At 38.5% G+C, this 25,324-nt stretch overlaps 1 protein-coding gene across 1 annotated transcript; it reads left to right on the top strand.

Annotated features, from left to right (window-relative positions):
• Nucleotides 1-1,872: 1,872 nt before the first annotated feature.
• Nucleotides 1,873-25,324, top strand: tnfrsf11a (tumor necrosis factor receptor superfamily, member 11a, NFKB activator). The gene is made up of 10 exons (XM_036558749.1): nt 1,873-2,067; nt 11,098-11,173; nt 12,868-12,993; nt 13,465-13,608; nt 14,679-14,763; nt 15,972-16,045; nt 16,985-17,086; nt 17,183-17,232; nt 18,780-19,512; nt 24,282-25,324. The coding sequence occupies exons 1-10, from the start codon at nt 1,993-1,995 to the stop codon at nt 24,539-24,541; spliced, it is 1,725 nt and encodes a 574-aa protein (XP_036414642.1). The 5' UTR covers nt 1,873-1,992; the 3' UTR covers nt 24,542-25,324.

The raw sequence follows: 25,324 nt of genomic DNA, 5'->3' as shown, positions 1-25,324 counted from the left end.
ACTCTAATGTTTTTTTTTCCATTTGTAGCTACATCCTTTTCTTTATTTAAAGAAGCAAAATAATGAATACATATTCTCTCTCTGACAGTGGATTCATTCAGGGGGGCTGGGTGATGATGGCAATTTTCCACTGGTATTCTGACAAGCCCCGCCCTAGTGCACTGTATCTGGCTACACATATGTACTTATTGTTTACTGTATATAATTATTCATATTTTGCATATTGACTTAGTTTATCAAAATAATGACTTATTCTCTTGAAAAAATTATTCATTAAGGAAAAAAACTATGTCAAAACAATTATTTTCACATTTCACATCACGTCAATATTTTGAAAAAATATAGTAATTAAAGAAAAAAATCATTGACACAGATATTCAATATTTTGAGAAAACAGGTCATTATTTTGACATTGTTATTCATTATTTTGAGAAAAAAAATCATTATGGCATTGCAATTCATAATTTTAAGAAAATAAGCCAATATTTTGAGAAAATGCATGATCATTTTACATAGTACACCATTATTTCGAGAAAATAAGTCAATATTTTGACATAGTATGTCATTATTTCTAAAAAAAATGAGTAATTATTTTGACATAAGTCAATATTTTGAGAAAATCTGTCATTATTTCAACATGGTAAGTCAATATTCTCATAAAATAAGTAATTATTTCAAAATACTAAGTCAAAATGTTGACATACTTCTACTGACATATGTGCCCCCCACCCCCCACCCCCCTCCCAACTGGTGGAAATTAAAAAAGATGGTTCTTTGAAGGGTCTTTAGTGAAGGGAGTGGTTCTTTTTGGAACTGTTAAACTGTTATATAAAGTAAAATAAGGTTTCTTATTATGGAAGAAGTAAATGTAAATGTAAAATGGCAATGTATTTGTATGTTTGCATTTAAATTTCCCACTTATATATACAATGTTGAGCTTGAAAATTCAAATTCAGTACTAAGATTTTACTTTGCCATTTGGTAAACTAGTATTGACATTTCATTTCCACAGATTTAGATGCTTTATGAGTATCTGTATTTAAATTAAAATGTATTTCCAGAACTGCATATCGCTGCTCTCGGAAGAAAACCTCGTAACTCCATTTTTGTCGTTTTTCAGTTTTTGACACATTTTGAAAACACCTGTTGCTTTTTACATTGTGTTTAAATTTCATGATTAGTGAACCAAAAGAAATGGCCCAAAATGACTTGGAGAAAAGTCTGGTTCCTTTGACTTACATTGAAAGTAAAGTATGTTTTTTCCTTTTCCTGTACAGTTACCGTTGTGGAGATAAGAGATTTTGTTCCGACAACAGCGATATTTATGCTTAATGTGATTATGCAATAATACATGATAATTAAAATGTAATTTATCTTATATGCATTTTCACTCTTTAATATTGCATTTAATTGCATGATCAAGGAGAACACCAAGCTAGAAAGAGGGCAGAATTCGAATGTAAATGGGAAACAGCGCCTCTCCTGTTTCCAGTTACATATTCTCGTCTACTTTGCTGTTCTGTGACAAAATGCCTTTGATAATGCGTCCAACCAGATTTATAGACTTCGTAGACTTTAATGGACTTCCCAACCTGTCAATCACTCCGTCAGGGTGGGGCCAAGAACACGTATAGTATATATGAGGAGGAAATTTAAATGCAAACATTTTATATTACTAATTTTATTACATTGATATGCATCCATATATTTAATGTAGTTGATTAAAATTGTTTGAAAATTATTTGCAAAAACTAAAAAAAAAAACGACCCCCCCCAATTTTCAGCCAATCGTAGTGCAGAGGGGCGTGGCTTATCTGGAATCAGGCGGAGAAAAAAACTGCAGCGCGAGACTCCAGCTTCCACTGGCGGCGAGTGCCTTAGAGAGGAGAGAGAGACGCAGGAGGGTCGAGTGCTACAGTGAAGAGGGAACGTGCGGGAAAAACACACTGAACTTTAGCTTTTTTACCAAACTGGACATTTAATCAAACCAGCATGAGGGTGCATTTCTCCACGAGCTGGATTTTCCGAGGATGGATCACATGCCTGATCTTCGCCTTGTGCGTCCAAGTAAGTGTTGGTCACTTATTAATAGTGTATGAACGTCTATCTGTTGGTTTAACCCACGTCTAACAAATGAATTTAGTTTGAAGAGAAAACTGTCACAGAACATGTTCTGACTGGTCTAAAGTGGTGCAATTTTACACAGATTGCTACTAGGAAAACCAGCGTAGACCAGAAAGGCTGGTCACCAGCTAAATGAGCCAAGATCATGTTTTGGATGGTGGTACGCTGGCCACCCAGCATGGTCATCATAGATAAACTAGCACTAGACCAGCATAAATCAGCAAATACCAACTTAGACCAGCATTCTGACTTTTTCAACAGAGATATACTCAGGATGGAGATCTTATAGTCCTCACTTGTTTTGACTGCATATACTTTTCAAACTTTTTGATCATAATCAAGTTAGGAATTTCTCTTGCTGTGTTGAAAAGCTGTCTCCAAAAGACTGTGATATGATTGAGTCATAAAACCTCACTTTCATGCTGTGTTTTGATCAGTCTGAAGGATTTCTTCAGATTTGTGATTGGTCAAGCTCAGAGAATGTATGCAGCAAGATTTAAAGTGTGCTATATTGTACTGTAATGAGTTAAAGAGTACATTTAGTTTGAGAGTTTGCTTGTTATTTCTGAATAAAAAAATCATATGAATGTATCCAAACTCATTCAGAGTGGTTTAAAATGGTTTATTGTAGAGCAACGTATCGTCTCGACTTTCTTTACAGTTGTGGTGACAGGAACCAGGGGTTGTGATGACAAAAATATAGCCACTTTATTTACCAGTGAACCTACACACAGCTTTTTTAATAATTGTAACATTATTAAAGTTGAAACAGTGGCAAATGAGAAAAAAAATAGGCTTTCTTTGGGGACAAATTTGCCTTACAGCGCAACTCGTACCATGAATGGATTTAAAGAGCATACATTTTAGGCCCAAACCTCCTCAAAACTACTGAATAACAATGTCTCAGACATCAGGCCATGTATTCATAAGCATTTCATGTAAAAGCTTTCTGTGAGGGAGCTTTCAGAGGCATTAAAGTCTTCAGACGTCTGGTTCCCATCACCACCACTGTGAACAGTTCCGTCTCAGTTTCTCTAAAAAGGAGCATTTCACATCAAACCAATCTAAATGACTTTGTTTACATTTTAATGAATGAATTCTGCCATTTTTTTTCAATCAGTGGTATTCCCCCCTAATCCTGGATACACTGGCACTGTTTTAATGCATGTAGGGCTTCAGACGGAAGATTAAAATCAGCCTTGCTGAAATCTGTGATCTGTGTACTCTCTGTTTACTGGAAACAGTGGATTTTGGGTTCCATCCAGTTCCCTCGCTCCCCTCCTCTTCACCACAGAGCTAAACTGCTCTTCCCTCTGTTCTCTGGAAATGAACCATCATCACTTGCTCTTAACTCTCTGTCCTTCAGTTCGGATGAGATTTCTGTAAAGGGTTGTTCCAGGTAGTTTGCCGCACCTGTAGTGTATGTTCGGTCATCACAAGCAGTCATTTCATCACGTTTTTCCTTTCCCTGAGCAAAATGCCAAAAAAGAGCAGAACTGAAATTGCTTATAATGGAAGTCAATAGGCAGCTGCTTCAGCAACTCTTTAATTGATCTATTGTTGTGCCGCTTGCTGCCTATAAAGAGAGCTTCTCATGTTGAAGTGGTTCCTATTAAGAATGAGTGCAGTCTTGTGCAAAAGTCTTGGCACCCCTGGTTTCAGCACCCCTGATCAAGTGACTAAATAAGCTTCCTTTGGGGACCGTTTTGCCTTACAGTGCAACTTATGTGACATGAATGGTTCTAAAAAGCATAAACTTTAGGCCCAAACCTCCTCAAAACTATCAAAAAACAATGTCTCAGGCATCAGGCTGTGTATTCATAACCAGTTCATTCAATATCTTTCTGTGAGGGAGAGTTTAGAAGCATTAAACTCTTCAGACGTCTGGTTCCTATCACCACCACTGTGAATGATTCTGACTCAGGCACTCTAGAAAGGAGCATTTAACACCAAACCATTCTGAATTACTTTGTTTCTATTTTCATGAATTTATAATGCTGGTTTTTAAATCAGTGGTCTTCCCCTTTAATCCTCAGTTCACTGTGGCAATGTTTTTAATGCATGTAGGGCTTTAGACAAAAGATTAAATATTAAAATAAATAATAAATTAATTAATAAAAGATTAGAATATAAAATATGGCCTGTGCAAAAGTTATGGGAACGTCGTTTAACTGGGGATGTTCAGACTTGCATGTGACTATGAATGTTAGGCTTGGTCTTTACTGTACATCTGCCTGTGGTTTTTTTTCTGAAATAATTGCTGGAAACTTGCTGGAATCTCTTTCATGATCATAGATGGAATATTTCCATCGTCTATTGTTTGAGGCCAGGAATAAAAAAAAAAATACTGTCCAACTTTACATGCCGTCTCTGTTTTTGTGGTTAATTTGTTAAGACTTCTGTTTTAGCTTGACATTGGTGTCTCCAGTGGTCAATATCTGCTGAAAAAATGTCCAGAATACTTCTTTGCATGACTTCATATTGACCCTCAATTCCCAAAGTACCACTTCTGGTTCGCTGAGTGGTTTCAGTTGAGGTTTTTCCATCAGTTGAAAAGTCCTTAGTTGTCCAAAAGTGGTTCTTCTATGGCTTCTATGGAGCATACCACAAACAATGAAAATCACTCTAAAATCAGATTTGTTTAGGGAGCCATTACTTTGAGCTTATATTCAGTTGGACAGTAGGGAAGAGTATTGTAATAGCCCTACTAGGGCTGAGCGATACTGATAAAATTCAGGGTCACAGCGTTTTCCAAATATGCAGCAGGTTGCAAAAGTCAGAAGCCACTTAATGCTTGTTTACACTCTTTTTTAATTGAATACACATTTTTCATTACAGATTATATTTTCAGCAAAACAATTTGAGTGAAAAACTAAATATTTGAAAGTTTAATGTGACTTGGTACAGCATGTCCCTCATTTGCTTTAATGACAGTGTCGCTTGAGCCGGCATGGACCACAAGATTGGGCAAAAGCCTCTGAAGAGCAGGTCAAACACTTGTCTGAACACTTCAGTGGAAAGGATAAGACTTTAGGAAAGTAAACTGACCTTTCTGTACAAGACCTTAACATGGCCAGAGTCACAATTTTGCTTTGTTTTTCAGAAATAGTGCAAAATCTTCAACATTTTTTCTTTATTTGTTTTCATTTATGTTTATTTACAGGTTTAAATAAAAAAACAGATTTTCAATGTGTACTCAGACTTTTGGACCTCTCCAGTGTCTAGTCTAGTGTAATATCACAGTAATAAAAGATATTTAAGTTAGCATTAATGCAGTTAATGAGCCCATGCTTCCTGATTGCTACTATATGCTAAAAGAATGTCTTACAAACCTGACATAGCTTAAAATTAATTGGACTGTTTTGTTCAGTTCTACTCAAATTACACCAAATAATGCTCATTATCTATTAAATGCATAATTAAAAATATACCTAAAACTGACAAGCTACATCACAGCATGTCAGTATCGTGGTATACCAATATATTGCCCAGCCCTAACACCCGCTCAAGTCCTTCTGTACAGTTGTGTGAAAAAGTTTTGGCACCCCTGGTCACATGACGTTGTCAAATGACACTTTAATACACAATTACTGAATTTAAAGTTTTGGAAAATATACATGTATTTGCTATACTGAAATTTATAAACAAACAAAATACAAATTTCAGAAAAAAGGCCATATTTAAGGTCCCTGTAGAGGATGTGTTAACTTATTCTCACTCAGAAAATCAACAAAACACGTAATTTGACAAGGGGTGTTCAAACTTTTGCATATGAGTTGCACAACCTTATAAAGCTGATAGTCATTCATTTACTCACTCTTTTAGCCATGCTGTTTTTTTTTTTATCTCTTTCACCATCTCCCACCCTGTCAGGTGGAAAAGTGTTAACATGCTGAATGTTGCATCACAGACCTGCAGGTCGCAGCTTGTGTTCGAAAGGCAGGAAGCACCTTGGATCATTACAGTCTTAGCAGAGCGAGCGACTCTGAGAAAATCTTGGGATTCATTCATGAGTCATTTGTGAGTGAGCTCAAATGATTGATGGTCTTTGTAATTTAGCATTGAAGGTGGTCAAATGGTCAAAGCCGTTTTTTATAGGCAAATATGTCAACAAATAAACAGGTTTTCAAATAAATCAGCTTTCCTAGTGGACATGTTCGCCCTGGCAGTTATGCAAACGTTGCGGTTTCAGGGAAATTCTGTATAGCAGGTAACAAACAGGTTTCTAAATACTAAGTATTGTTACGATGTTCCTACTAAAGGGCTTCAAATACAGTCAACTGACACAGTCTAACACAGTTAACTCTCTGTCCAAGGACTTTTGATGATCTGTTCGTAACAGATAACTACACACACACAAAAACTTCAACAACTCAATGTAATATCATATTTGTCCACATCTCCAAAGTTCAGTCTTAGAAGTTGGTTGCATTTTTTGCTTCTCACCATTCAAATAATCTCATTCAGTGTTGTTGAGGTCTGGACTCTGGGGTGGTCAGTTAATTGTTCTGAGAACACCAGCAGCCTCTTTGTTCTATTTCCTTTTCTCAGTAAGGGGTTTCTTGACAGCTTTTTAGACCCATGGTGTTGAGCTTTAAGTGCTTTTTGTCTGATGGGGACAGTTTTGGTGGTCTACCCAGTCTTGCAGGTGGTTGTTAGGAGTCACATTTTCTGTGTAGCTTTTAATCACTTTTTTGAGTTTTGGAAACTCCTGTTTTTTATTTATTTTCCTTTGACTTTCACCTTCCTTATGCAAGTAGTTTATCTTATATCTCCTGAAAAATTAATAACTTTTACTTAATGGCTGACTGGACACTAAATAAATGAAAGCTCTCTTTGCACAGTACTATGTTTCCACCATATTGCCCACCCTTACTTTTCAGGCCTGCAGCTGAACTGATAGAAACGATGTAGAAGTTCATGCAGGACAGAGATGAACAATGCGCTGGACGCTGGTCCATCAGTCTTGTCCCCGTATGCCGTGCATATTTTCTAACATGTAATTATGTAGGGCGTCACTGACCATAATCTTATATATTTAGTCAATGAAAATATTTCATGTCTTTTGTATATACCCCGGTGTTTGGATGCAGAGAGACCAGAAAGGAGTTCTGGACATTCCTCTGGGTTTCCTGTCTCCTTTCTCACGCTTAATTTAAAAGCGCTTTTCCGATTCCAGGCTCAGTAACCGCTCATACAAGAGAAAACATCCCACATCCCTCAGCGTACTGATAATAACACAGTGCTATTGTGTAAATGTTTTATTTAGAGTCACGGCTGTAACAAAATTTCATATCTCTGAAGCTCTATTCATCTATTTAATGTCCTGTCAAAAGTTATTCCTTGTTTCAGAAGATATTTCTGAGGAGATTAGATGTGAAATGAAAAATGAGTGAAAAAAATACTTAAAAGTTACAGAGAAAGTGGGACTCCTAACAACCACCTGCCAGAACTGGTAGACCACCAACACTGTCCCCATCAGATAAACAGCACTTAAAGCTTTCATATTTGAGAGAGAGGAGAAAATCAAGCTCTCTTGCTTCAGGTCTGAAAATCCACAGCCATCCTCCCACTGTGAGAAGACAACTCAACACTATGAGTCTGAAAGGATGTGTAGCTGTCAAGAAACCATTACTGTGAAAATGAAAGAAGAACATTTGCACTGGAACACAGAAACTTTAGTACTGAAGTATGGGGTTATGGACTGAGAAGTCTAAATTTGTATTTGGGATTACTTTAATTGTGAGAAGCGGAAAATACAGCCAACTTCTAAGACTGAACTTTGCAGTTTTTCCTGCAGATTTCTTTGAGTAAGTCTCTTGAAAAGAATGGAAGCTGTAATAAAGGTGTGGACACATTGAATAAAATGTATACATTTCTGTTTAATATACTGTACGTTTTTTTTCCCTGATGCTTAAAAATAAACTTGTTCATAATGGCTGTTTTGAGTGGGATTAAATAAATGGAAGGGTGGGTTTCTGACTTTTGTATAATACTGTATGTTAATGTAACTAGGTTTTATTATGTTATTTATTATTTGAAAATACATGAACTCACTATATATACGACTATTTATATTGGTCCATTCATCATGAAATGTTTACAGAATGTAAAAATTGTAAAAAAAAATAATAATTAACATGAGTGTTGCTATTTTAAGTTTAAAATCCTGTCTTCACTTCTGTCTGTGTATGGGTTGGATTGATTGGATGGGCGATAGTATCTAGAATTTCGTTAAAAAAATTGTATGTATGCATATCCTGAAATATATTGAGTGCAGGTATTTATTAGCAGGTATTTATAAACTTATAAAAATTAATATAAAGTTGTCCCCCAGGGATTGGGAGGGGGGGGTGAATTTGGGGGTGGTGGTGGTGAGGCCACAAGGCCTGGACTTCATTGTACAATGACTTCATTACTGATATATAATCTCATAATTTGCACTTCCAGTTTACAGATGTTGCGCTTACATGCTGATCTCTGGCCAGTACTAACATGTTTCTGATAACAATGAAGATTAAGAGTTAGGTAATGGAAGTGGAATATAAAGGGCACATCTATGAATATGTTATTTACGGAGTAAATATAGTAATGTGAACTTTAAATGGCACACAGGTGTCGCTAATAATAACTGTAGAGCGAAGTGGAAAGAGTCCAGCATCATTTGAATAAGACCTAATGCACTGCGTTTGATACGTTTGCAGGAACTGAATTAAGGCATTGCCTTGCATGAGGCGTCACTGCTGTATCTAATAAGGAAATCTTTTTTTATTCCTGTGAATTTCCACAATGGATATGATTTTCCCTCACAGACATTTGACTATAAAACTATGAAGTCTGGTCTGCCTCAGAGAAATGGAATAGCACTGGAAATATCTGCTATCCAGTATGTTTTGCTTCTGTTTCTGCAGTTTTTAGAAACATTGGAGATGATAAGGGGCTGCAGAGCCAGGGGCTGCTTTCCTCATATATCATGTTCTCTGTCAGCAAACGTTTCTGTGCTATTTTCTTGACAGGCGGTGTACAGATAACATGGTCCAGTGGAGTGACGATGCCAAGAAATGTTGTTTTCTGAAATAAAATTGAGCTCAGCTCGTTGAGATTAGACGACTGGCAGTAGATTCTCGGCTACATTCTGCTGAGTTTGGCTCTTTGTCCCTCCGTGTTGGTTATGGTTGGATGTTTTTGACCCTCTCCTTGTTATATGCTGCATTTTGCTTAACATGAGAGAGTTTCCCATGTGAAAGCTGCGGAATAGTTTGGTGTATCAGCAGGGAAGTGGTTGGTGGCTGTAGCTCACTTCCATTCTCTGAGGTCAGGACCTCTCAGGTGTTTGTTTTTGGCTCTACACAGTCTTCAGCAGGTTTAGAGCGCCCAATATATCGTTTGGCCCGAAAATCAGCCGATATTAATGTTCTGAGAATTTATCCTCCCAGTAAAACACTGATAACATCTTTGTGAATATTATAGAAGGAAAGCACATGATGCTATTTTTGAAAATTGGACTGTTAGCCATTAATGGAACTCATTATTGTGATAGATAATACTACGAAAGGGGAATTCTACCGATTTCTTTAAAAAAAAATCTGCATTGTTCAATCTTTGAGAGTCATTCAGAGTGTTTTGATGTCAAATGGTTTATTACAGACTCATTGCATTATGATTTCTTCACAGTGGTGGTGATAGGAACCAGAGGTCACAATGTCTAAAGCTCACATATAGCCATTTTATTTACTATCCAAAACCACCAGTGAACCTACCCGTGTCTTCTGAGCTTTTATATGTCATGCTGGTGATGGTAAAGTAGTGGTAAATCTGAAAAAAAAAAAAAAAGTTTCGGGAGCAATGGAAACACTTACTGATTTGTTTCATATGGAAAACAATAAGAGTGTCAAATATATTCCTGTTCATATGTTTGCTTGGTACAAAATGGTAGTTTGTAACAAAAATGAAGTAAAAATGTACAAATATCATAATCTTTACATAATCTTTCTTTTGCAATACTGTGTAGAGAAGCAATGATTTAAGGGCAGAAATAGCTGCATTCCAGCTTAGGAGTAAAGAGTTAATCATGACACATTAAGAGTTCACCAGTGTTTTAAAGGGAAATTCCACATAATTTTTCAGACGTCAAAGCCATTCGATGTGAAATGGTTCATTGCAGAGAAACCTACCAACTTGGTGCACAAACATTTTTCCTATACTTTATTTCCTATACAAAACCACACATTTTCATTTTGCCTTTTAACGTTCTGCATGTACCTCTCCGCCATGAATGGATTATAAAAAATACATTTTAGGCCTATCGTCAAAGACATCAGGTGACGTATTCCTAACCATTTCATGTAATAACTTTCTGTGAGGGAGCTTCTAGAGGCATTCAGCTCTTCAGATATCTGGTTCCTATCACCACCACTGTAAAAAACTTTAGGAAAGTTGGTCAGTTTCTCTAAAACAGAGCATTTCACATTAAACCATTCTGAAAGACTTTGTTTACATCTTAACCATTTAGTTATACAGGAATTTTGAAAAATTGGTAATGTCCCCTTACAAGTTGTTTAATTTTTGACTATATAAAATTATATCAGTTGATATTATGTGTTATCAGAATTTGATATCAGTGATGATAAAATGTTCATATCAGTCAGGCTCTATGTTACACCCACTGTAACAGTCACTGAAGATATCAGATGGAGTTGTATTAGAATGTTGATACTATGGTATCGTAATATGTGTATATCGTAATATGCGTATATGTTACTATAGTGTAGTAGTATGTGTAAAACTGGTATGACTGGCCTATTTGATTTCCTGGCATGAGACAGACAACCTGAATGGTGTCATTGTTGAAGTGGTGTATTTTGGGCGCTGTAGGTAAACTGTGAAGGATCTGACGGAACCTAATTCAAATGAAGGCTCACAAACAGGGTTTATTTGAGGAATTGACTTTATGTGATCTTTTTTTGGTTGCAGAGGAAGCATGCCAAACCAGCCTGTAACCAGGAGCAGTACCTGAAGGACAAGAGGTGCTGTTCCAAATGTAGACCAGGTAAACATCTGTCAGTCTTCAGTTAAGTTACAAACCACATTCCAAAGTTGGGACATTTTGTACAATGCAATAAAAACAAGAATCTGTGATTTGTTGATTCTTTTGAACCTTTATTTAACTGACAAAAGTACAAAGAAATTGCTTTTTTGTACTGTTTTGTATTTTGCATATGTATATACATATACAAATTTTTAATTTTATGCCTGCAACACAGTTGGAACGAGGCAAAATAAGAGAGAAAATTTCATAGAATTCTCAAATTACACTGTTTTGAAACATTCAACAATAAGCAGGTGAATTGGTAACAGGTGAGGGCATCCTGCTTGGGTATAAAAGGAACATCCACCAAAGACTCAGTCTTGGCAATCTAAGTTGCTTTGTGGCTCACCACTTTGTGCCAAACTTCATGAGAGTATTGTCAAATTGATCAAAAAGAACATTTCTCAATTCAAGACGGAAAAGAATGCAGGTATTTCACCATCTACTGTACATAATATTGTGAAAAGATTCAGGGAATCCAGCGAAATCTCCCTCCATGTAGGGCAAGCCTGGAAAATACTGTTGAATGTGTGCCTTCGAGCACTCAGATAGCACTGCATGAGAAACCGTCATGCTACTCTGTTAAATATAGCCACATGGACTCTGGAGCACTTCGGAAAACCATTGTCACTTGACACAGTCCGCCACTGTATCAAGAGATAAAACTTGAAACTCTATTATGCAAGGAAAAAAAGCCTTCGGTTCTATGCAGAAACACTGCTGAGTTCTCTGGGCCCAAGCTCATCTCAGATGGTGCAAATGTGTGCTATGATCAGATGAGTCTACCTTTCAGCTTTCTTTGGGGAAAAGCAGACATAAAGTTCTCCTGTCATGACATGGTGGTGCATCAGTGCCCATGGCATGGGTGACTTGCATATATGTGAAGGTACCATTGACACAAAAAATTGGGACTTTAGAGAGACATATGGTGCCATCAAGATGACATCTTTTCCTTTGATGTCCATGAATGCTTCAGCAATTGCCAGGCCTCATTCTGTAAGTGCTACAACAGAGTGGCTTTGTAGTCACAGAGTGCGTGTGCCTGACTGGCCTGCCTGCAGTCCAGATCTGTCTCCTATTGAAAATGTGCGGCACATCATGGAGAGGAGAATCAAACAACGACCATGGACTTTTAAACAGATGAAGTCCTGTATGAAGCAAGAATTGGCAAAAATTCCACTTTCAACAATTAGTATCCTCAGTTCGCAGATGATTAAACAGTGTAATTAATAATTGATATTTGTCTCCGATCAGCAGATGAGGCTTGGGTGAGCAGGAAGGCAAAAGCTTGTAGTAATTTAAATGAAGGGATAAAATTGCCTCGCTGTGTTTTTTGGAGGGGTTTAAAGGGGAAGTGCATGTAAAAGAGGAACACACACAGAGCTTTGTGGAAAACCTCAGTTTAGTCTCTGCTTTATAGACGGAGCAGTGGGTGTGCACTACTTCTGAATAATGTAGAAACTATGTGATCTACTCTGTGAAGAAGGGGTAGGTTATATGGCAAAAATATATAATGGTGTTTGAAGACATTTTCAACATACACGCTACATATAATTACAATGACAGTAAATCTGAACTACTGAATTATTAATTACCATGAAAAGTAATAATAATCCAAATAATAAAACTAATGAAACTCTTTCTCCTGACCACAGGAACGTACATGTTTAAAGAGTGCAGCGAGGAAACTGACACTATATGTCGGCCTTGCGGAAAGGACGAGTACCAGTCGGAGTACAACACTGACCACAGGTGCCTTCCACAGAAGTTCTGTGATGATGGTCAGTCTTCCCTCTTTATCACACCAGACATTCTTTTTCCAGCCTATAATGCAGGAATTCCTGACAAACGTAATAGAGCATGTGTCTTTAGTTAACTGCACTGAAGAAAGAAAATAAAAGCGTCCAGAAATTCTGCATTATTCTATTTTTGAAATGTAAACAAAGTCATTCAGAAAGGTTAGATGTCAACTGGCTCATTGTAGAGAAATTTACTGGCTCTACAGTGGTGGTGATAGGAACCAGGGGTCGTGGTGTCTACAACACAGATATAGCTATTTTATTTACTATCCAAAACCACCAGTGAACTTTCCCACATCTTCTGAGTTTTTCTGCATAATATGTTGATGATAAATATGCATTTTGGGGGACTGTTTTGACATAACTTGTAGTTTAAAGGGTTTAAGAGTAAAGAGTGTTGAAAGAAGTTCTCTCTCTTTCTGTGTCTATCTCTCTCTCTTTTTCTTTTTGCAGGGAAAGGCTTTTATCGCCCCAGTCCCAGTAGCTCTTATGAGCCTGTGCCTTGTGAGTGTAAAGAGGGATTTCAGTGTTCCCCCCTAAACTGTGAGTTCTGTGACCAAATCCCAGCTTGCCCTGCAGGCCAAGGACTCACAGGCGGTAAGAATCATAGTGGTTAGTGAATATTTCATAGTAGTTTCTGAATGGCAAGTCTTAAAGGGCCCATGTCATTGGAAAATTTCCTTGCTTTCTTTTTTGTTAAAGACTTTCTAACTGTACCATTCACTCCCCAGTCTATACAGTCCATATATAAAACCTAAGCTGTGTTTTGTACTCATCGTGGCTGTGACGTCATAACCGTGGATGTATTTAGACATGATCTCTCATTCAGCCTACAGCAATTTAAGCCGTCAATTAACATTGAAACAATGTTACCGGTTTCATTCCAGGCTGCTTTTTATATAAGACACAGTACAGGGCAGCCAATCAGAACAGAGCTCAATGACATATTTCATAGATACAGTAACAAAAAAGTCATAATTAGGGTCCTGTTTAATTCTAAGAGATAAAAAGAGGTTGGAAATTGGTCATGTAAAAAATGAATTATGACTGGTTTTATACATGAACCCACACAAAAATGACATGCAAGGAAGTTGTACAATATGGGTCCTTTAAGATTGATAACAGAATCATAAGTCTGCAGTTTAATGTTATGTATTGATCAATTATTTGCTAATTTCTTGAGCTACTGCTAATGATTTTACTTCCAGTTTATAAGCTGGCTCACACAGTTTTTCGGGAAGGCGTGTAACTTTTATTCTTGATGTGTTGGTTCTGCGGTTCACATTAAATCTATATCTATAGGTCTCTTTCTTTCTCAGCACGGAAAAATAAATATGACTATGCATGACTCATAACTAAAAATTCTGTAAAATTAGTGGCTTCCCTTGGTTTGCGGCTGGACGTAATAGTCCTTCACAGGATAGAAGATTATAACATAGTATATACTGTAGACTCTTTAGCCTCTGCTCTATTTTCAGTGTCTTGACATATGCATGCTGTAGTTAAGGCTTAGTGGAGTATCAGAGTGAGCCAAATGGACAGTTTTGTGAAAATTACATGTTTTATCATATCAGTTTTCTTAGGTGGGGGATGTCCAAGAAAAAAAATATGTAAAACAGTTCACTTTTTTGTGATATGTTCTCTTTTTTCTACTGTCTTTATTCAAGACCCTGGCCGACAGTCCTGCAAGGAGTGCACACATGGATATTTTTCAGATTCACACGTGGCAGAACCCTGCAAGAAGTGGACAGAGTAAGTGTGCAGAGGCATTATTAAAGCATTTGAAGGACAAGAATTAAATATATCATTTGCTAATCTTCATTGTGATATTGGCCTCGGCAATACTGATATCACAGAAGGCCGCAACATGCAAATACATCCTCTAGCAAACCACACACTTTAAATTGTGTGCTATGAGCGTTCTTATCAACCTCAGATGTTCCTAATGAGTTTCTCTGGGCGGTTTGAGGAATCAAGGTTTTAACGAGATCCAACAAATGTAAAACAATTTGGTTTGAATATTGCAGATGTTTAACCCTGTCTTACCTAGTGTCTCTGTCCCTTTTAACTGATTCAGATCTGTCCTCAGAGTATTTAGTGAGCGTGCATGTCCACATTGGTCAGTAAAATGGATCAGCATGTGATTTTGGAGCTTTCTGTGTGCTACTTTGTTTCCTATCCAAAACCACCAGTGAACCTACCCTGATAAAATACTGGTAAAATATTGGTGGTAAATATAAAACAATTAACATTCATTTCTTCAGGGACTATTTTGCCTTACAACGCCTTGGAAAGATACGTTTTAGGACAAAACCTTCTCAAAACAATCATAAAACAGACACATATAATAACTCTCTGTGAGGGAGCCTGGTTCCTGTCACCACCACTGTGAACAACTCTGACTCAGTACATTCTCTCTAGAACAGAGCATTTCACATCAAACCCCTTTGAATGACTTTGTTTACATCTTAACCTTTTAATTATGCAGGCATTTAGAAAAATCTGTGGTATTCCCCTGTAATGCATTGCAAAGCATATTGCCATAAACATCAGTACAATCACAATCCATGTTGTTTTATCCATGTTGTGCAGCCCTAACAATAATTAGGAGCTTGAGCCACGAAATGCTGTTTCACACATACAGGCACGCAAAAACACATGCACACAGTTTGCTTTCTTAGGGCTCAATTTGCGCAATCACAGTAACTCATTCTCACGAGTGCTGTTTGTCTGACATTGCTCTCAGGTCACAGGCGCACACAGTCGTTTTAAAAGCCCCCACAGTCTTACCGCACTGTGGTATTATGACTAATTTCTCCACCACTTCCCCTGGAAAGAGCCTATTTTCCTTAGCTGGCCATTTTTGTGGTAACCGTTTGCGGAGAGGATCGAGACTGATCAAAACACAAGTGTCCGGACGGCTGAAGCGTCCTATACTGATGGGCCTCATTCTTTTTCAGCTGCAAAGCCATCGGCAACACCGAGGAAAGGCCAGGCAGCACTAAAACAGATGTGGTGTGCGGACCGCCCTTCGGTATGCCGTCAAACATGTTTATGTTCAAACTTCTGGAATACACTGTAGTTGATAGAGTTGTATAAGTACAAGAACTGACCTACTCATGCTGTGCCCGAAATGCATACTTTGTTGCAAGAAATTATAGCACACAAGATTCTACATTACATCAAAATACCTACATTTTGCTTGTGCTATTAATTGCAAAAGTCACACTGTTAGGGCAGATCAGGTGTAGGTTTTTGTCATGTAATTGAGCTAACATAGCATGATGGCTAATTTCATTGTTCTTTCTAACCTGCCTGTTTTTGATTTACTACAAAACATAGTCCAGCTTGGTAGTGTTGCATTTTAAATTGGGGGTCATCCCTATGTTCTCAGGGCCCTTAGGAAACTGCCCCATGTCCCCACGTTCAGTAGATATAAGCTACATTCTGATTTTTCAAAGTGATTTGCATTACAAAGTTTGCAAAGCTAGCTAATTAGCTTACTAGCTTGCTAGCCCAGACAGAGCATAGAAATATACTGCTGACTGTTGTCCCTTTATGTGACTTCAGGTGACCCCAGGACCCTAACTGTGACCTAAGGAAAACTTTCATATGTCTCTATTAGTTATCCTATTGACGCTGTTTTATTTAAAGAGCTAGGGGAATGTACAGCATGGGAACATAGGGCCTTGGGAACATCTCGCCACTGTCCAAATTTTCTGGAAAAAAATTTTTTGAACAGCAGCACGCTCTCAAACTAGAAACGCTATGTAGTGATTTTGAAAGTGTTTGTAAAGTGTAATTTCTCATTAGGTTCAGTTGGATCTTTGCTACATTGTGTAAAGCTTATCCAATCTCCCAACAATGCATTTGTGAGCAGAGCATGGACAGGTCAATTAGAATTCATGATTTATGTGTGTGTTATGTAACAGTGATTCTCATATTTAACACCTTTGCTAACTTCATTCTTTAGAGCCATCCACCTCCTGGGCCGTGGTGGCCGTCCCCTGTGTGATAATCGTGATATTTGTTGTCATTATTTCCTGCTATAAGGACAAGCTGAACCTCCTCTCAGGTAAATCTGGTTTAGAAGTGTGTCAGTTAACTTTATGCTGGTTTAGATTTCTCTTTCGTGATGCTCATGAAGGATTTTTCTCTGTTTTTTCTGCAGTCAATCTCCGAGCCTGCATCCAGAACATTAAACGTAGCCGAATTCAACAAGTGAGCCCAGTCTTCCAAAAGACATTTGATTAACTTTTTGGAACCTAAGTTTATTATTCATTTTAAAGCAATAGTTTAGCTAATAATTGTCCTTCTACTCCAACCAACATCTGTTTGGTGTCTGATGTTTTCGTCTGTAGTTTTGCACTGGAGCTACGAGGCTAATGTAGCTAACAGGTAGCTCATACCTCATCTTAGAAAAACACTTTTGGTCCCTAAAGAACCAAAATGCAGTTGTTGTTGTAGTGGTTGGTGTTATGTAGTAGATAAACTAGGGTTCAGTTGCCCTCCAACCAACATCTGTTTGATATCTGAAATTATTTTCTTCAGTTTTGTGCTGGAGCTACGAGGCTAATATAGCTAACAGATAGCCAATACCTCATCCTAGAAAAAACACTTTTGGTTCCTAAAGAACCAAAACGGTGTAGTGTAGTTGCCCTCCAACCAACATCTGTTTGGTGTCTGTTTTCCTCTGTAGTTTTGCATTGGAACTACAAGGCTAACTTAACTAACATGTAAAAGAAGCTTCCACCTTAGCGGTTAGCATCATGCAAAGTGCATACATGAACAACTGTCTCAAACCATGCAGAGTTAAAAAGTGATCTCAAATAGTAGTCTCAGATAAATGTTACTACAAGGGGATAAAACTACATTGTAGATGAAGGTGGATAGTGGATAAAGGTGGATAAAATTACTTTGGTCCAATAAGCAGGTTTCGTACTAAAGAAATGTATTAAGATCATTGTGTTCAGCAGTGGGAACCTGATGAATCAAACCTGATGAAATATATCTATAATTTTTAGTTCATTATTATTGAACAGAATCATCATGATTGTTGCATTTATCTCTGCAGTATTTAGTAACACTTGTATTTCATCCAAGTTTTGGTTGGAAACAATAGGGTTAAAATCTTGAAACACTCAAAAAAATTGTCCAGTCAGATTTTTTCTCTGTGGTCTCTATGTAGATACAGCTGTGTGAGCTCTTTCATTGGTTGGGGCTTCAGGATCTGAACTGAAGGTCTTAATGTTCATGTGCTCTACCAACCTTATTAGAAACTGAGAGAGAAATCAATCAACTGATCAATCAATTTTTGATTCACAATGGGACCATTTTTGTGAGAAAAAAGGTCACTTCTGGACCATCTGGACATTCTAGATACCTCACTGACTGTGAATACGAGACAAAGTTTTCAGATAGTTGTTAGGAATGGAAAACAGCGGCAACAGCTCTGTGCCAAGGTTCTTTACTGAAAGAGTCACTGTAAAACTGATACAAGCTCAAATGCATGTTACAGGCTTCAGTGGGCCCTGGCCATTTAAGGGGTTAAAGTTTACCAATGTTCAGTGTCCTCATACTTTCTGGGGCCACTATAGGTCATATTGCTAAAAACAGTCATCTTGAAACCTGAATTGTTTCTGTATGTCTCCACTAAAGACGCTGGACACCAAACATGTCTTGGTTGACTGACGGGGAAAACTATTTATGAATGGCCCACATCAAGGCCCTTAGAGTTTAAGCCACAGCATCTCTCTTTTACTTTCTAGGAGACGCTGACGCCCCCATACCACAGCAATGGCTTACAGAGCTGCTCTCAATATGAGATGACCTCCCACCTCATCCGGCAAGACGACAACCATATAGAATACATGAGCTTGTGTTCAAAAACAAAGCTAATCAATGGTAGCACACCAGGCCCTGACCAGGACCAGAAAGGCGAGCCGATTCGGGACAGGGCAGACGGGTCATCGGGCAGCTCCAGCGAAGTTTCTGAGGGCCCTGCTTCTCCACTTTCTGGCAGCACCTGTAGCTGCTTACCCTCCATGAAGGAGCCAATGGAAGTGGGGGAGAACGAGGACTGCAGTCAGCTGGTGGCCACGGGCCTGGCCGGCTGCTGTTCCTGTGGCCTGGGGGAGACTGTGGAAGTGAAAGACGCGAGTGTTGTTGAAGCTGTGACCATGGAAGAGCCGCCAATGTGTGGGAACTGCTGCTCCGACAGTTTACCTGACTGCCTGCAAGGCTCTCAGGAGCTCTATCTGGACTACAGCAGCCGGGTGGGTAAAGAGACCATGTCGGAGGTCAGGGGTTTTCATAGCGACGGCAGCCTGTACAAGCAGAACGAGCCACGCTGTTGTAGCATAGAGTCCACTGTGCCACCCAAGTCAGCACTTAGCGACAGCAACAACGGAGGCCTCTCACTAATCGCTGACAACCACCTGTCTGACCCAGAGGCTGACCTGGAGGTCCAGAGCCAGTGCTCCGACGCTGCTCTTGCCTGTGGTAAGAAAGCCATTGACAACTAATATCACTAATGCTAGCTCAGAAGTGTTTCTTAGCCTCTAGAGCGATCAGGATTAGTTCAGCACAATGTATACTGGGTATTGTAGTTAAAGATCATGATGACAGAATAAAAATACAAAAACAATATATAATTCTTAAATCTTACTGTGAAATAGGCCTGACTGTATTAAACATTTCCTACATTTTGGCTCACTTAGCATCTCAGCTGTGGCTAACAATACTGTGCTGAGAATGGGGAGCAAGCTATCATCAACTATAAATAATAAAAGAACAATAAAAGAACAGTAAAAATGGTTATACCATCTCAGACTTAATTAATTTATAAAGTTTATTGTGAAACTGCCAACATTTCCTTCAATACTATGATCAATACTAATACAAAGAACTACTGCTTCAGAGTTAATGCAGCCAAAATTATGCAAATTCACCACAGTTGTGAAAGTTCACCACAGTTGAACTCGAAGCAAAGGCTGCGTTCAGCTCCAAAACGTAGCAAAATGTTTATTTAAACGGAAACAGCGGTGCATTGGACACTTAGTGTTATGCAAGCGTTGCAACTATAGCAGCTGAGAAGGCCATTCTAGGGGTCATTTTAGTGTATTCTGTTAAAAAAAGTAAATAAAATACAAACATACCATCTAACATCTTCAAATGTTGCAGAAAATAAGCTGCAGTGGTTGCATTTGTAGAGGACTTGATTAGAATCCAATGTATCCACTGCCTTGTTAACACTGCAGGCTTTATATACATGTTGCTGCTGAGTGGGTACCACCTCTGACTCACCCATCAAATGAGAGAAAACGTGTCTCAAAGCCTGTCGCACACCGTTTCATACCATTTCAACAAAACATGTTGTTCAACCCAGAAACTATAGCAAAACGGTGCACAAAGTTTTGAAATTTAATATGCCCAAAACTTTTATTCACACACATTCAAACACAAGTTTACAGTGCAGAACTCTTGATTGCTACAGTTTTTTTTTTTATTAATATAAAAATGTTTGAGTGATTGGGCTTTAACAGAGTTGGTACAAATTAGATTTTTTTTTTTTTTCCTAAATGTGCCACAAATCTGATTTTTTTCAGAAATTTTAGATTTTTTTTTTTATTTTAAAATTTTCAGAAAATCCAATCTTTTCAAGTCACATTTGAGCCATTTCCAAATGTGCTCCTAGATCACATTCAGTACGTAACTGAAATGAGAAGGGCCCATTCAGAATTCTTATATATTGTAGCAACACTCTTAGTGGGAAAAATGCCCAAAAACGCAGACGACACTTACTGTAAACAAAATACTGCCTGCCTAGCCTGTCATTTCACGACAGTTCTCTTGTGTATGTGTGATGTGGCATTTATATGGAGAGTTAAATTTAGTGATGATCATTAAGAAAAAACTGGCACCCGAGTAATTGATATTCCAGTAAACAGCACTTTTAAAAACACGGCAAGCCAGTGCGGACAGCGGGTGTCTGGCGCGTCATAAATCACAGTTTAATGACTAAAAGATGTGTGAAACGTGATTCATTGCCTAAATGTGCCACAAATCTGATTTTTTTCAGAAATTTTAGATTTTTTTTTTATTTTAAAATTTTCAGAAAATCCAATCTTTTCAAGTCACATTTGAGCCATTTCCAAATGTGCTCCTAGATCACATTCAGTACGTAACTGAAATGAGAAGGGCCCATTCAGAATTCTTATATATTGTAGCAACACTGAAGAGATCAGGGGTCATTTGCATGAAAATGTGAATTTTGGCCTTAACAATGAATTCTAGCCTAATTTTTTTCCTTTACCGTTAAGTGAGCTGTATAAAATCTCTCCAGTGAATTGTTTAAACAACCCATATCATTTTCCTGATATTTTTTTAAATTGAAGACTTTCACGTAGTATGTTAGTATTGTTAAGTGGTGAAATATACCATCCACACTCCAGTCTGTATAGTCCAGATACGGAAACCAAGTTGCAAAATTGGCCTGTTTTGAAATCACCTTTTCCGTCTACAGCAGTCCAGCTCTGCCCATTTATGTTGAAGTTATAAGGAGTGGTTCAGCCCAGACTGCTTTTTGAATGAGGCACAATACAGGGAAGCCACTCAGAACAGAGGTCATGTACATAGATCCGTCTTAAAGGCACAGTAACAAAAAACAGCCTGTTTAATTTTTAGGGATAAAAATATGTCGGAAAATCGTCATGCAAAAATGAATTGGGACTGTTTTTGATACATAAAACCACATAAACATCATTCAAGACCATCAGAGGAAAAATTTAATTATAAGAAGTTTTTAACAGTTATTGTTATTTGACTATATTATCCCTCATGTGTTTAAATACTTGAGATGTTTTATGCAAGCGGTCACTGAACTGAGCAAACAATCAGAATTGGGCAATAAGGCTTGTGATGTAAACTCAGCCTTAGAGGAGTTTCGCAGACCAAGCTGATTGCCCAAGCACCACTGTAGACACATTGGCTATGTATCTGAGGTATTTCAAGGCCAGTGACTACAATTTCAACAATGTGCCACTTCTACCTAGAGGGGACAGAGAGATGCCATCCAGGGTTTTTATCCACATTTTAAAACAGCCTTGTTTAAAATTGAAACAAGATGTGCTGCAGAGTCCTGCTTATTGAGTAATGCTGCTCAGCAGGGGCAATTTCTCCAGTCTCTGGGGTTAGATCACGCAGCAGATGGCCTAACTAACAAGACGATAAACAGCCATTTCCCACAACATTTACTAATACCGTCTGTACCCTGTTAAGGTCCATATGCAGTGGGTGCAGACTAGGGTTCATGACTTTTTGACTCTTAGTGGGAAAAATGCCCAAAAACGCAGACGACACTTACTGTAAACAAAATACTGCCTGCCTAGCCTGTCATTTCACGACAGTTCTCTTGTGTATGTGTGATGTGGCATTTATATGGAGAGTTAAATTTAGTGATGATCATTAAGAAAAAACTGGCACCCGAGTAATTGATATTCCAGTAAACAGCACTTTTAAAAACACGGCAAGCCAGTGCGGACAGCGGGTGTCTGGCGCGTCATAAATCACAGTTTAATGACTAAAAGATGTGTGAAACGTGATTCATTGCCTTTGGCATTATGCTGGGAATATGGAGTAAATAGTTCCCCTCAAATAGGAACTGCTTTAAATGTCTGTCGAAACGTTCAGCGGAAGGAAAAGGTTAAGTTCTTTTTTTTTCCTTTTCTACCGGTTAAACCTCAAATAACAGCAATTTTGTGCCAAGTAAGCGCTTACTTAGCATTACTGCGCCCAGATTTGAGCCACAGCTGCAAATTTGTAAAGATGTGAAGTTGATACTTGGTAGCACTTTACTGTAGGGCAGAGTTCATTAGGCTACATGTCACCTACATAAGCCATTCATGACAACTGACCTAGACCAACAAACACATTTATAAACATTCATTCCAATAGACGTCATTTTTCATAAAGGTTGCATTTGCCAACCTTGATGTCAAGTTGACATAGCAAGTGACACTCGATTTTTTTCCTGACATTAGATTGTCACGACACTTTGTAGGGTGACATGGCATAGACTTTGTAGTTCAACGTGTGTCACAGTGACACAATGCTGGTAATATGACATAGCTTTCCAAGTCTGTGGCACTTTGGGTAAGTGAGTTAGCATTTATAAAAATTAAGCTCAACAGGATGGCCAAAAGTATGTCACCCCTCCTAATTATTGATTTCAGATGTTTCAGCCACATCTATTGCTAACAAGTGCATAAAATGAACCACATAGTCATGCAATCTCCATTGACAAACATCGTCAGTAGAATGGGTCATACTGAAGAGCTCAGCGTCTTTAAACATGGCACTGTCATAGGATGCCACCTAACACAAACAGTCACGAGAGAGAAACGTCAGTGGCCTCCACAAAGCATAATTCGAATGACGGTCTGATCTTGCTAGTGGTTACACATACTGCATGATCCTGCGAGTGATGACATAGTAGAGCAACATGCAAAACATCTTCACCTCCACATGTGGCGTATGTGGCTTATTTAGTAAAGATTTGACTCCAGGAAGGGAATGTTTTTACGCAAATCTATTTATGGGCTGAACCTTTAGTGACCATATCTCTGTTTTCCATTAACACATGGTATTTCTGGCATCAAAGTATCAGATGCATCAGATACACTTTGTTTCCAAAAGTATCCCAACACCTTCTAAATAGTGAATTACTTTAAGGTGCACCCATTGCTGACACAGGTGTTCAGTTTGTGTGATCAGTCTCCATAGAAAAAGCAATGACCATTAGAATGGGATGCTCTGGAGCAGCTGCACATGAGCCTTGCTCAATGCCAAGCATGGGCTACAGGGGTATAAAGCACCCCCAGCATTGGTCTGTGGAGCAGTGGAACTGCATTTCACATGCTGGATCTCTATCCAATACATTTGGCATGAGTTAGAGTTGTGTTTGTGATCCAGAACTTATCATTCAGCATCAGTGCCTGACTATACTAATGCTCTTGTGGCTGAATGCAGTCACAACAATTTTCCAACATCTAGCGTAAAGCCTTCCCAGAAGAGTATAGGCTGTTACTTTTTGGTTGACAAAATAATCCAAAAAGCTTGGTGTATTGCTTTTATTGTCTATATTCTACCAGCTTTAATTGAATCGAATTGAAATTTCAGATTCCATGACATTTTCAGTCATTTCCTAATGAATGATAAAGGAATCCTTTTGAGGTCAGAGACTTACACCTCTTTCGTCTCGTCTTTGGCAGGTCAGGTGACCGGAAACAACAACACCACCTTCATCTCCACTGGCCAGGTGATGAATTTCACCGGTGATGTCATCATGGTTTATGTCAGCCAGACATCTCTGGGCAGCGGGTGCGGAGGTGAAGAGCCCTATGCCAGTCCAGTTCAGGAAGAATCTGGCGAAATGCAGAATGCGTCCAAATCCAGCACACAGACACCACAACACGATTTCCCTGTGCAGGAGATGACGAACCGCCGCCTTCAGCAGAATCTCTCCATCTGAACCAGAGCTGGATTCATCTCTATTTTATTATTTTCATCTCTTTTTAATGATTTATTGATCAGTTCACTGCAGTGGTCACCAGCCTGGCTCCTGGATGTCAACTTTCTTTCAAAGTTTAGTTTTAACCAGGGGTTAAATAAGGATTAAGAAGGTAGGGTGGACATTCATTTCATGGGTGCCAGCAATGTCATTCCAATTAAATGTTATGATATGGAGTTATAGTATGGAGTATTATGTGGAGCACTTACATGATTACATCTATACTATACATGGTCCATTCATCTTCACTCAATGTAAAGGGCTACTGGTGCTTTCAAATAGTTTAAAAAAATCATTTAAAAAAGAGGTTTTGGTACGACAGAGACTGCATTTAGCAAAAGCTAGTTGGGAAAGCATTGTCAACAATGGCATATTTTTGAGTATGCCACATCAGGGAGGGTCTCAGAGCATTTTCTCTCTGTGATAGGTGGGCAGGGATGTGGGAAGTAGGGGTGCGGCGGGGGGCTGCGGTACCTCCAGGTTTCAGGAGTGTTTAACTGCAATTACCAAAAACAGTAACAGAGCACTGTTGAAGTTACACTGCCTTTGAAAGCAAAGTGAATCAGTTCCCTCGCCAACTGTTGGCCATTTGGCAGGGCGGTGGGGGTGGTGGGGGTTTGGGGCATTGTGTTGCTAAAACACAAGCAGGAGTAGGCTATTTCTGTGCGTCCATGCAGCTAATATCGTTTTAAAAACGTCAGCCAACATAAATATCTCCTACTCCTAGACGTGCTATATATGTAT

Source organism: Colossoma macropomum, unplaced genomic scaffold, assembly GCF_904425465.1.
Source record: "Colossoma macropomum unplaced genomic scaffold, Colossoma_macropomum, whole genome shotgun sequence".
Lineage (NCBI taxonomy): Eukaryota > Metazoa > Chordata > Actinopteri > Characiformes > Serrasalmidae > Colossoma > Colossoma macropomum.
Note: the sequence above shows the minus strand (reverse complement) of the source record. Positions and strands in the feature narration are given on the sequence as shown.

Bases quoted from the DNA above. Each gene is read 5' to 3' on its own strand.
- tnfrsf11a (XM_036558749.1), top strand. From the start codon at position 1,993: ATGAGGGTGCATTTCTCCACGAGCTGGATTTTCCGAGGATGGATCACA. The intron at 2,068-11,097 runs GTAAGTGTTGGT...TTTTGGTTGCAG, and splicing joins TCTTCGCCTTGTGCGTCCAA to AGGAAGCATGCCAAACCAGC. The intron at 13,609-14,678 runs GTAAGAATCATA...TCTTTATTCAAG, and splicing joins AGGCCAAGGACTCACAGGCG to ACCCTGGCCGACAGTCCTGC.